The 12206-nt window shown below is 56.9% G+C and overlaps 1 protein-coding gene across 1 annotated transcript; it reads right to left on the bottom strand.

Moving 5' to 3' along the window:
• Positions 1 to 710: 710 nt before the first annotated feature.
• Shh (sonic hedgehog signaling molecule) lies at positions 711 to 10857 on the bottom strand. Its single transcript, XM_021656069.2, has 3 exons — positions 10128 to 10857; positions 5031 to 5292; positions 711 to 2475 (listed from the first exon to the last, which is right to left on the bottom strand). The coding sequence occupies exons 1-3, from the start codon at positions 10425 to 10427 to the stop codon at positions 1721 to 1723; spliced, it is 1317 nt and encodes a 438-aa protein (XP_021511744.1). The 5' UTR covers positions 10428 to 10857; the 3' UTR covers positions 711 to 1720.
• Positions 10858 to 12206: the final 1349 nt, after the last annotated feature.

Raw genomic sequence — 12206 nt, 5'->3', positions numbered from 1 at the left:
GTGATTTGAGGCCTGTGCCCTGACTAGGGTCCAGGGCAAAGTCCTCTTGAACACACTGCCAGGCAGCAGCAAACTGGAAGTGATCCTCTCCCACTCCTGGCTAACACTGGCAACAGACTGAGCCCTGGGGATAAACTACAGGCATTGCCATTGCTCTAACAATGGACCAAGAGATACTGAAGTGGTCAAAGGACCCTGGCAACACCCACCCTCTAGCAGGCAGCTTACCAGGCCCAGATGGAGAGGTTATTCCAAGGACCATGCTAGGAGGGTTAAGAGAGCCAAGCTCTTCTAGGACCCTGTCTGGAAAGGACTCAGCATTTTCAATCATGGAGCCTGTTCCCTACAGACCAGAGACTTCAAGGTCAGAGAAAGGCACCAGGCTGTCATGCAAAGGAGCCCTTTGACACCTTTACCTCTCTGCCTACAAAGAAGGCTTTCCTGGCAAAGAGTTGGGGCTGGGGGAAGACTGTCCCCTCAATACCACCAACCTGAGAGAGTGTGGGCAAAGCTTTGCATAGCAAGGGGAGCAGGCAGCAGATCTGTTTTGGTGACTTTGGTTTCCTAAGTCAGTGGGTCTGATTTCACAGTAGAAGCATTACAAGTCAATACACAATACTGGATCTCCAGATTGCCCAGAAAATGAAGCCAGAAAAGAAAAGAAAAAGGGCCGCAACAGGAATTCTCAGGAAATATCTACTAACCACTGGGTGCGTGGCACACTTTATTTCTATAAAACTATTACAAAATATTAAAAAATACATTTTAGTAAATTTACAGCAGTTATTTCTCAGTTTATTAATGCAAAAACATCCTTGTTTTTCTCTGTACAAACTACAGGCTCCATCCTCGTGGGCTCACCGCTATGTGCGTTTTTAAAAAATATTATCTTCTAATAAATTCTTTGAAGTTAAAAATAACAGAGTTCTTCCAGTTTGTCAAAAAAAAAAAAAGTGTGTATGTGTGCGTTAACAGTCTTGGTTTCCAAGAACATGACCAAAGTGGTGGTTACAAAGCAAATACAAACCATGAAGGCAGTACAGAAGACGGCTGTTACATTGGAAAATAGTTAAATTAAAATAATATATTTTCATATTTTACACTATTTCAAAAAAATGAAATGTCATTCAGTTAAGTATTGATCTCTCAAAAATCTAATTTACAATTCTGTGTATAAAAATATAATTTGTGGACCCCCATGGAGCAGATTTTAGTTTACACTTGCGGAAAAGCAGGAGCATAGCAGATGAGGAATGCGGAGTTTTGCCTTCTGACACGCAGGACGAGGGATGTGTAGAAAAATAGACTCTCAGCGGGTTGCTTGGCCTCACAAAATAATCTTTCCCCCCTGTGAGTACAGTTCACACGATAATAAATTATCCAAGACACAAACTAGTTAAGGCTCTTGAAGGTCCGTTCATATTATTTAAAACATCTATTCATACCAAACAAATAAATAGCCAGGAGAGGAGAAAAATAACCCAAATAAGACAATAACGAAAAACTTCAAAATATATATATATAAACTAAACACAACAACAGAACTCCCCGGGGTCTTTGCTTCCTTATAGTCTACTTTGGACTGTCCTACTTTTTATTTTATTATTATTATTATTTATTTTTATAATTAAAAGTCTCCTTCCGTGCGCTGTCCCGCGTCTGTTGCTTATCTCGCAGTCGCTCCCCGCCCCGCCCGCCCCCTGCCCGGTCGCCTCCGACTTCAGCTGGACTTGACCGCCATTCCTAAGGGATGCAGGGTCTCGCTGTCCAACAGCCAGGTGCCAATGTGGTAGAGCAGCTGCGAGTACCAGTGGATGCCCGCCGCCGGCCCTGCGGCCCTCCCTTCCGCCGAGGGTTGGGGTTCGGGGACGCCGCCCCCGTCCCCGCCGCCGTCCGTGCGGGAGGGTGCCAGCGCCGCCAGCAGCGCGTGCGCCAGGCGGAAGGGCGCGAAGGCCCGGTGCGCCCAGCTGTGCTCCTCGATGACGGCGTAGCACGAGGCCAGCACCCGGTTGATGAGGATGGTGCCGTGCGCCGTGAGCGGCGCGTACGCGCCCGCGGCCTCCTCCCGCAGCGTCACGCTGTGCACGGCGGCAGGCAGCAGCCGGCGGTCCCCGCCGCGCTCGGCCGCCACGTACACGCGCTGGCCGGGGCGCACGCGGCTGGCGAAGAGCGCGCTCGGCCCGGGCCCCGGGGCTCCCGAGCCGTTGTGCGGCGCCACGAAGAGCAGGTGCGCGGCGGTGAGCAGCAGGCGCTCGCGAGGCTCCCGGGTCTCGATCACGTAGAAAACCTTCTTGGCGCCCTCGTCGCGGTCCAGGAAGGTGAGGAAGTCGCTGTAGAGCAGCCGGCCCTGGTCGTCGGCGGCCAGCACGCGGTCTCCGGGCCGGAGATCCTTCACTAGCTTGGTGCCTCCCTGCTCCAGATGCACTGTGGCCGATCCCGGGAAGCAGCCGCCGGATTTGGCCGCCACGGAGTTCTCTGCCGGGGGGAGAGAGAGGAGAGACCCGCTGGTGAGTGCCGGAGGAGACAGGTACGCCCGGTGTGTGTGCGCGCGCGCGTGTGCGTGGCGGCGCACGTTCGGGCCCCTCTTGGCTGAACCAAGGGCGCGCGCGCTTGGTGCTGGAAAGGCGGGGGTGGGGTGGGGTGGGAGTGGGTCAATCCGGACCGGTCCGGCGCAGACCGCCCTGCGCCAGCCCTCCCCGTGCAGCTGAATTCAGTCCCGGGCGCTTTCCCGAACGAGCCTCGGAGAATGCTCCGGCGCGGGGGAAAGTTCGCTGGCGTCTCCTGCGGGAGGCGGGGTGCACTCCCAGCCTCTCCCCCGCCTCCGGCCCCATCCCCCTCTCGTGCGCCCAGCCTCGCCGCGAACCTAGAAGGATATTTGCTCTCCACTTGGATTCCTCAGGAAGCCTCCTTGAGAACTCGCGCGGGCGCCGGGCGCACCCTCCTCTCTCCCGCCGGGACAGCAGGGCGCGGCGCTCGGAGGCCGCCCCGCGGGGACCCGGGTCGCCCCCGCCTCCCGCTTCCTCGGGGAGGGCCTTGGTGTTGGTCAGTGGATAGCCAGGGGGCGGGGAGCGAAAAATAGCAGTAGTCGTTGTAGCAACTGGACAAACATTCCAGAGGCTTGCCCGAGGTGTGAAAGCCCAAGACTTGTGTGGATTTTCTAATTAAAATCCAATAAAGCGCCTGGCATTGTCATTGTGATTTGTGGGGTAAATAGGATACAGCCTTGGAAGAGGGGGCACTTCCATTTCTCCCCTCTCCCCATTCTCAGCTCACTCTATAGCACGCTGGCCACCCCCTCCCTATTTGCTCAGGTGCAAACCCCTCCCCCTCGTGCAGTTCACACACAGGGACTCTCCAGAAGCCCGGGCCTCACAGGGCACTATTTGCACAGCCCGGCCTCTTTTCCAAGCACTCGAGAGTGTATTTGAATTTTAAATGGCCGGGCCTGCTCGGAGCGCTGGAAGCGCCGTTTCTCAAGGCCCCTTGACTACCCGCTTTACCAAGCCCTCTGCAGCTCTCGGAGGCTCACTGTCCCGGAGGACAATAATTGAGGATGGGGCGGAGCGCAGGGGGCCAAGGAGGAGGGGTGGGGAGGTCCCAGTCTTCTTTGCATTCCAATCTCCAGGATCATGCTTTTGGCAAATAGAGATTGCCAGAAAGAATCTTCCTGCTGGAATTACAGAAGGCTTTTAATCTTCTCATCGGTTTCTCCGGCATGAAGTGCGGGGCTGGCCGTTGCAAGCACTCCGTAGCCCCCCGGAATGCGACCCGGGGCTCTGGCGAGCCGGAGTCGTCGAGTCGCACGACCCCGCTTGACACACACGGCGCGGCGCCCCAGCCCGCGTGTGCAGAATGCCAATGAGCTGCCCTCCGCGGCCGGGGTCTGCACTGCATGCGAGACCCTGGGGGGGGGGGCGGGGATTACCGCTGCTCATTTGGGAGGATATCCCCCAGGAACTCCCACCAGAGGGACTCCGAGAACAGGGGTGGCGGAGAGGCCTTGCATGTCCAGCACAGACCTGAGGCCCAGGGAAGAGCTTACTTAGCGCCTGGGCCTCCCTGCCTCCCGTATTTCCCACCCCAGCCTGAGAGGAGCTCCCGGCACCAGGGTCCTGCAAGGAGGCTGACAAGGTGGCGCCCCAGGACCTGCCACCTTCCTACAGGCCTTCCCAGCACTACTCCTGTGCATCCTTGACACCTATTGTTGCCAGAACCACAGTTTCTTTTTAACCCACTCAGTGTTTCTTGACATTTAAATTATTTCCGTCTAACACGTAGCGTTAAAATATAGTTTAGGAAACTCGGGAAGCAGGAGGAGGTGCGGGGAAGGGACAGAACTCTATGGAAAGTCACCGAAGGCTGCCTTGTCAGGGCACACAGTCCCTAACGGCTGCCGGAGTGCTGGCTGGCTGCCTCCCTAGCTGTTCCTCGACGCAACAGCGTGTGGCGTTGCAGGCCCAGGGAACTCCTCCTCGCGCCGGCCTTGGGCAGCCGCTGCGGCAGGCTCGCCTTCCCCCAATCCTGCCTGGGCCTTTCTGATTCCCAGCTGGGCTCCTAGTAAGAACTGACGCTTCTAGGCTTGTGGTCTCCGGCGTTGGAAGTACAGAGTGTATTACCTCCTACCAGGCCTTTCCCCACCGGCTTAGCAAGTGACTCAAGTTTAGAATCCATAGGCGCCCAGACAGGAGGAGCCGTGCCTGGATTTATCCCCGGGCTGACCCTTCTGCCCGTGGGGGCTTGTGTGTGTGTGGACCCCTTCCACAATGCTCTCTCACACCTCTGTCTCCACTGCCCAAAGCAGGAGGCTCTGGAAACCACCCAGCCCGGGAATTCTGGGCACATAGAAGGTTGCAGAGCTGGGCTAGGCGTCACAGGAGAAGCTCCCACCACAGAAGCCTACTCATTTTGAAGAGCACTCCCCCTCTTTTCATGGCTCCCTTCCCAACCCCCACGTCTCTTCTTCCAGACCTTCTAGTAGGAAAGGCTGGAGGCGGAGGGCTGTGGAGAAAGGACTGAGGAGGCTCACTCACCTGCTTTCACGGAGCAGTGGATGTGTGCTTTCGACTCGTAGTAGACCCAGTCGAAGCCTGCCTCCACAGCCAGGCGGGCCAGCATGCCATACTTGCTCCGGTCCCGGTCAGATGTGGTGATGTCCACCGCTCGGCCCTCGTAGTGCAGAGACTCCTCTGAATGGTGGCCATCCTCATCCCAGCCTTCAGTCACTCGTAACTTCACTCCAGGCCACTGGTTCATCACAGAGATGGCCAAGGCATTTAGCTTGTCTTTGCACCTCTGTGGGGAGAAAGGGGAACCCTAAGTGACAGGCCTTAGTCCTCCGTCGGTGTTTTCTCCACCAACCACAAGCCAAGGACCCAGGGGATGTGTGAATGAGGTGATGGGGTGGAGGCAGAGCAGCTGCTGGAGGGGCGGGTTCTCCAGGGAACCAGCTGAGGGCCTGTCTCCAACCCAGAAACTTAGACGCAGCCAGAGAAACAGGAGCAGTTTCTCCTTGGGTGAGATTCCATGTTCATCTCTTTGATGACACAGAACTCCTGGTGCACTCTAAGGGCTGGAAGCCCTGCTTTATCTGTGGAGGTCAGGCCTGCCCTATACCTGTCTGAGGAAACCCATAGCAACCCGAGGGGTGGGAAGCAGCCCAAGGACAAGCAAGCGGGTGAATGCCGATGTCCAGCACATGCAGGGCCGGAGGACAAACATTCCTGGTCCAGGCAGCCACATTCTTTCCCCTAAGGAGCTCTTCTCTGCCAGGCTTGTCTGGGGCCTGATTGTATTCGTGTTTTCTTTGACCGGTTCTCTTCCTCCCCTCTTGTTTTCTTGGCCCTGCACAGAATGGTGTCCGGCAAGTTTGAAGAGCAAACTTAAGAAGTGGATGGGGGTGGGGTGGGAAAGGTAGGGGGATGGGGAGCCAGAAAGGCCCAAGGCTTCTGAGCCCAGCCCAGGAGGGTATTCTGTGAAACTCCTGCTCTGCCTCCTCCCTTGCAGGACAGAGCGGAACTTGGGATAGTGGGGGCACTCCTGGCCCACATTAAGAAAAAGGTGTAATAAGAGAGCGGCAGCTGAGTCAAGTGTGTGGTGGGCCACTGAGTCACTGCTTGGAAGTTTATGTTGCTGATGGTAACATGCTGGATTGGGGATTTGTGGCTGGAAACAAAATAGTAAGAGCACATTACCCAGAGAACTAGACCCCAGTGGCGGCAGGAGGAAGAATTTTAAATTGACTTTTGCAGGGATCACCCATGATCCCTCAGGCCAGAGAAGATGGCTGGCAGGTTTCAGGGATGGGAGAATCTGTAGATATTGCCGGGAGGACTCTTGGAGAAGATTGTTGCCCAGGCCTTCATGGACAGACAACTGAGCATCAGGAAATGCCCTGTATCTGGCAGCAATAAAGCTTAGGAATATGGTTGTAGAGTTAAAGGTACAGCAAACGGGAGGGGTGTAAGAACAACAGGTTGGCTCTAGCAGGTTTGCTTAGGAGAAAAGTCCGAAGGACAGAGTTGGAGTGAGGTCATCTTGGGGACTGAACGCGTTTTACATGAAATTCAATCAGTAAACCAGGGTCAGTTTAGAACTGAGATTCAAAGTCGTGTGCGCAGGCGCACACCACGGTACGTGCTGCTTATCTCCTACTTCATTACCGCCTGTACTCCACCCCGCTCCCTTCTCTGAGGAGGGGGAAGCTAGCTGTGTGGCTTTAACAAGCTTTCCATCGCGCAGCAAGGGTCGGATGGAGAGGGCTCCGGAAGCCCGGTACCCTGAACTGCGCCACTAGGGCAGACACGGAGGACCGACCCCAGGCAAAAAACCCCGGCCCGAGACAAGCCCTCGACCCTGACAGACCAACGCCAATTGTCGCCCCAGTTGGCACCCGGTGCCCCAGAGTCCTCCCCGGCACCAGGCCCAGCGCGTCTCGGTAGGAAGGTGCAGAGTCCTCCCCCGCCCGCGCTGGGAGGGAATGTCGCCGGCAAAGCCGGGAAGCTCAGCCCGGTTATTAATTCATTGGGTCGTGTGCCGCTAATCAAGCCCGACTCTGTGCAGCCACCGTGAAGCCCGGCAGGGTCACTGGGGCCCGGCTTTGTGTCTGCGGAGGCCAAGTTGTTCCTGAGCTCCCAGCTCACCTCCTGGATCTGCACACCAGCGCAGCACAGGAGCTCAGAGCAGGCAGAGGCTGTCCTTTCCAAAGGTGGGCTTCCCACATTGTGAGGGAGGTAGTGTCCCCCTTCAAGAGACTGCTCTCGCCTCGCTCTTCTCCTAACTGGGAGCTGGGACAGACCCCACACTTCAAAGCAGAAAACCAGTCTAGAAACCCACCCCTGGGCTCCTTTCCCTGGCCAGCCCTAAAGCACGTAGGAAATTATTCAACCTGGCTCCTCAGGTGTCCCCCCCCCCCAGCCTGCCCAGCCTGCAGATCAGGCCCCTCGTGGCCTCCTACCCCAGCCCCCTGGCCGCGGGCACAACAGCCTGGCACTCTCTGGGGCCTGGACGCAAGGAAAGTGTCTGTCTGCGCTTCCCTCTCCGGAGTTAATATTAACCAGGAGCTCCTGCGAGCCAGAACTGCTCTGAAAGTTCCACTGGGGACGATCCTGCCATGGTTGAGGGACTTGGGCGCAGTCACCTTAGAGAGACAGACTGGGAGGCAGGCAAGACTGAAGAGAGGGGCGCCTCGGCCCAGAATCGGGTGGTTGTTTGGGGGGTGGGGGGGCGATGGTAGGTTTCCTGGAGAACGCGCAAACCCTGAGCCCCGGGATTACCCGGCTTCACTCTCTAGACCTCTAGTCTAGGAGTCTCGCTGCCTCCTTCCTTCCAGTTCCCTCTCAACTATGCCAACCCGGAATAAGAAGCTGGCTAGGGTTGTACCGAGGGGAACTTGTCCGACTGCCGCCTTTATAGCCATCCTTATTTGGGGGGTATCTTTGCTGCGAGGTGGGTGAGAAGACAGACTCTGGCCTGGCCTTCCCCACCCCCCACGTTTGCTGTCCCTACCCTCTCTTTTTGTGTTGCGAACCAGAATAGCCATTGCCCAAGGGAAAAAAGTATTTGTTTTCGTTTCGTTCCTCCGAAGGAACTTGACAGAAGGTCAGAAGTTCAAATGCTGCTCGCGCACGCACGCGGCGGCAGTGGCGGCGGCTAGAGTGACCGGGTGTAGGGCCGCTGAGCCGTGGGTCCCGGGCCGGAAAGACCGGCGGGAGGGAGGGAGGGGGCCTAACGGAGGGGGTGTGTGTCTGCCTTTAGGGTGCTGAGGCCGGAGGGGCCGGTCAGGCGGCGGGTTTGCAGCCCAGGTCGGCCCGCGGAGTTCCCTGCCTGGCGACTCCTCCCAGCTCAACCCTGCCTGCGCGCCGGAGTGAATGAGCGCGCTCGGGAGCCCTGCGCCCCGGAGGGGCGCGCTCCGCGCGTGCGGAGTCGGAGACTGGCCGCCGGAGCCTAGCCCCGCGCGCTGAAACCCTAGCCGCGAGATCGATAACGCAGGAGTAAGTGGAGCTGAAAGGCGTCTGCCGCGCGGCTCGGCGCTCTCACAGCTCCGCGGCCCTCAGAGGCCCGGCGCGCTGGGCTGGGGAGCCCGCCCAGTACCCCCTCGCAGACCCACTAGGGCTGAGGGACCGCGCGTGTCCTCGCCAGGCCTCTTTGCTTGAGCATCTTCTCTCTCCTCACACCTTCCCAAGGACCTTCTCACCCGAGGTCCCTCCCCCCCGGGGGGTAGCAGGCTAACCAGAGGATAGGTGCCCGGGGTTACCAGGGAACTCGCTCCTGCAAGCTCTATCAGCCCAACGCCCGGCGGTCGGCGCAGAGTTAACTGTGGCTCGCGCAGCCAACTGGCTCCCGCGCGCGCGCGCGCCCACACTCGCGGTCCAGATTTAAGGTGGTCGGGAGCAGATGAGGGAGATGGAGGGAGAACGGCTCTGTACTCAGCCTCCGCGACTCCCCTTTGCCCCAGCTCTGGCCCGCCACCCCAAGGCTAATCTCCCAGGGCCCCCCTAGCTAGCAGGTACCCGGTGACGAGCCGCACGACGCGTCGCGTCGCGCAGGCAGCTTCACTCTTGCTCTCTCCAGCCCCCGCCCCCTGCACTTGCGCCCCGCCAGCGCCGCTTCGCCAGCCGCTTGGCGCACCTAGCCCTAAAGGTAGGACTTGAATATTTTAATAGGGCAGTAAAAAGGATGCTGACCTATATTTGCAAGGAAACCCATTTCCAGCTTCAGTCATACGTGCATGGAGTTTCAGAAAGTCTCGATTTGGCTGGGAGATTGGCAGCCTAGAAATCTCAAAGGAGGTGGGATGGGAGAGTGGATGTTTTGCTTTGCCCTCCGTCCGTCCACCCTGGCCGCCGAATGTTTATTCGCTTCTAATTCTTATGCAAGCAGGTTGAAAAAGCGTTTGCAAAGCCAGCAAGTTCCAAGTCCCTCCCCTAAGGTACCGCGGGCTCTGGAGAACAGAGGAGCATCCTTAAAGAAATATCAATACATTCTCTCTGACCAGCACAATTGGGGACGACGGGATCGCAGTCAGGCTACGTGATACAGTGGGGACAAGGCGAGCGCCTCAGGAGCTCCTGCCTTTTGTCAGAACTGCCCCTGGCTTTCCCAGATAGAGTTCTTTGGTGGTGGTGGTGGGGGGTAAAGGGCGGGGTGGTCTTGGGAGAAACGCACAGAAAAGGGGAGGTAGGCGCTAGGAGCTGAAAGGCTCCAGGCTACGTTGGCAGTGACCTGGAGGCCCCTTCAAGTGTACAGGGGCAGCTCCACTCCGTCCATTTTCTGCCTCCACTTGGAAAGGGCAGACACCCCCAGAGTGAAGGTCTCTCCAAGTTACAAGCTAGAACAGAGGCAGAGAGAAGAGGCCGTCCCGGGAGACTAACTGAATGGGACCAATGAGGGAGGGAACCCAATCTTCTGCTGCCCCCACGCCACCCAACCCTAAACTTCCTGCTGGACCCTTCACCTCCTTTCTCCTCCCGGAAGAGGAGCGCTAGGTGGGCAGGTGGGTGGGGAGGGAGAGGTCAGGCCGCCTTCCTACCTGCCCAAAGAGCAAACAGAGCAGGGCTGACTGCTTGCTCACACGTACCCCCCCCCCTCCCGGGAAAGCAGCCCGTCTCCCACCCGCAATGGGTCTCTACCTGAGTCATCAGCCGGTCCGCTCCCGTGTTTTCCTCATCCTTAAATATGATGTCGGGGTTGTAATTGGGGGTGAGTTCCTTAAATCGCTCGGAGTTTCTTGTGATCTTCCCTTCGTATCTGCCGCTGGCCCCTAGGGTCTTCTCGGCTACGTTGGGGATAAACTGCTTGTAGGCTAAAGGGGTCAGCTTTTTGGGGTGCCGCCTCTTTCCAAACCCCCTGCCGGGCCCGCACGCCAGCCCGGGGCACACCAGCAACGAGGAAGCAAGGACCACCAGAAAACATCTGGCCAGCAGCGGCATCTCGTCCGCGGAACCCGAGGACTTGTGAGCTGTCCCCGCGCGGTCTGTGCGCGAGCGGGTACGCGCGGGTGTGTGCGTGTGCGCTCCTCCTTGCGCTCGGCTCTCCCTTCCTCGCTCGGCTCGTTCGTTCCCTCTGGCGCTGCCTGGCTCTTTCTCTTCCTATATAACCTTGCCTGCCGTTGCTGCAGGGGACTTGTCTCCGATCCCCACCCAGACAGAGGCTGCGATGGCAGGCTGCCGGTCGCTGGTAACGGAACACATCGGAGTTGGGTCTCGAGACAGCAATTAAAAGACAAAAAGAGCCTGATTTTAAATGGTAGCAAGGCTGGAGAGCTTGTGAGACAGGCTGCCTTTCGCACTATATTATAGCTGGCAGGGGCGCATCTGATTGGCCAAGCCGCACAAGCTTGTCTTCTGATGTTAACCCTGAGAAAGACTACGTTGCCCCCCTCCTTTTGCTGCTGTGGCTTTATTTTCACCTGAAGGCTTCCAGTTTAAAAAAAAAGAAAAAAAGGTTTTCAGTAAGGTAAAGGTGGGCGGGAGGGAGGAGGCCTGTTTACTGGAATGATACCCCGCACTGCCGGCTTTGTGTGCATGGCTGCTTCCCCCTTACTTTCTCTAGAATGGTAGATGCTTCGGTTAAAGCCAACATAAGTTTTTAAAGGACAGTCCAGATGCCCCCCCCACCCCCAAGCTTCAACCATCAAACATTCTTTCAATTGTTTGAAGGCAAAGCTGCCTCAGTCTTATTTACCTTATTTACACCCCCTCCCCCAGATGGGAGTGCACAGGCTAGATGAAAAAAAAAAAAAAAAAAAGCTCACCGGAGCGTCTCCTGAATATTTAGCTTCTTCGGGTGAGGGTAATTATAAGTGGCCACGACCTAAAGCAGTGCTGTTCTGAGCGCCTCAGAGAAACTTGAAAATACTGTCCTTCGTTGTGTTTCAATGAATGCATCACACTCAGACCTCTGCAGATGGGTACATCTGAACTGATTGGGTTCTAGGTGTTGCACCTCAGCACAGAGACGGGAGGAAGCCAGACTGGCTGGTGTGTGCTTGGTGGGTGGAGGCTGCCCTGCCTGGGGCAGCTGAGAGTGGACAAGGCTGCATAGGTCCACCACCCCACAGTCAATTCCAGCAGAGCGTGGGGCTGGCAGAAGTTGGACGTGGCATTCAGGCTTCTTACCACAGTCGGCCTTCCTTGGAGCTTTGCAAGCCAGTCTTCAAGGCTAGAAGGTGGCCAGGTGTAGGGGCTACAGACCGAAGGGGTCTAGTGTTCTGACCATAGAGGGGCATCCTAGGAGAGGACATGCTGTCTAGAGGTCAGTAGTGCTTAAGGGTTTAACCATCTCTCTCTCTTTTCAGAAAAGAGAAAAATTTCAAGAAAGGTCTTAGTTAAACCAGAGAAATAACCCGTGAAACTCCTTGTTTTTATGGATCATGGGCTTCTGCTCTGGCCCTTCCCCCATCCTCCTGAGAGGCAAGGATTCCTCTAGAATGGGCAATGGGGTGAGCTATTCATGTGGAATGGAACACCCCACGGAGGACTGAATCCTCCAGCAGTACCCCACGGGACCAGCCTCTCTCTGTCCACCCTGTCCCCATGCAGGGGAGAGGTCCAGCAAGCCTGAGGCTCAACCCTCAAACAATGGGGTCTTCCAGAGCTTCCTCCTGCTTAGAAACTTGGTTGCTTTGGGGTTGGTGTGGGGACAGGGAAGGTGTGCTTGCTACTGTCTGCTGTGAGTCTCAGTAGGCAGAATGAGAGAGCCTCGCTATC

The sequence above is a fragment of the Meriones unguiculatus genome, chromosome 21, assembly GCF_030254825.1.
Source record: "Meriones unguiculatus strain TT.TT164.6M chromosome 21, Bangor_MerUng_6.1, whole genome shotgun sequence".
Classification (NCBI taxonomy): domain Eukaryota; kingdom Metazoa; phylum Chordata; class Mammalia; order Rodentia; family Muridae; genus Meriones; species Meriones unguiculatus.
This window is presented reverse-complemented; position numbering and strand designations above follow the sequence as displayed.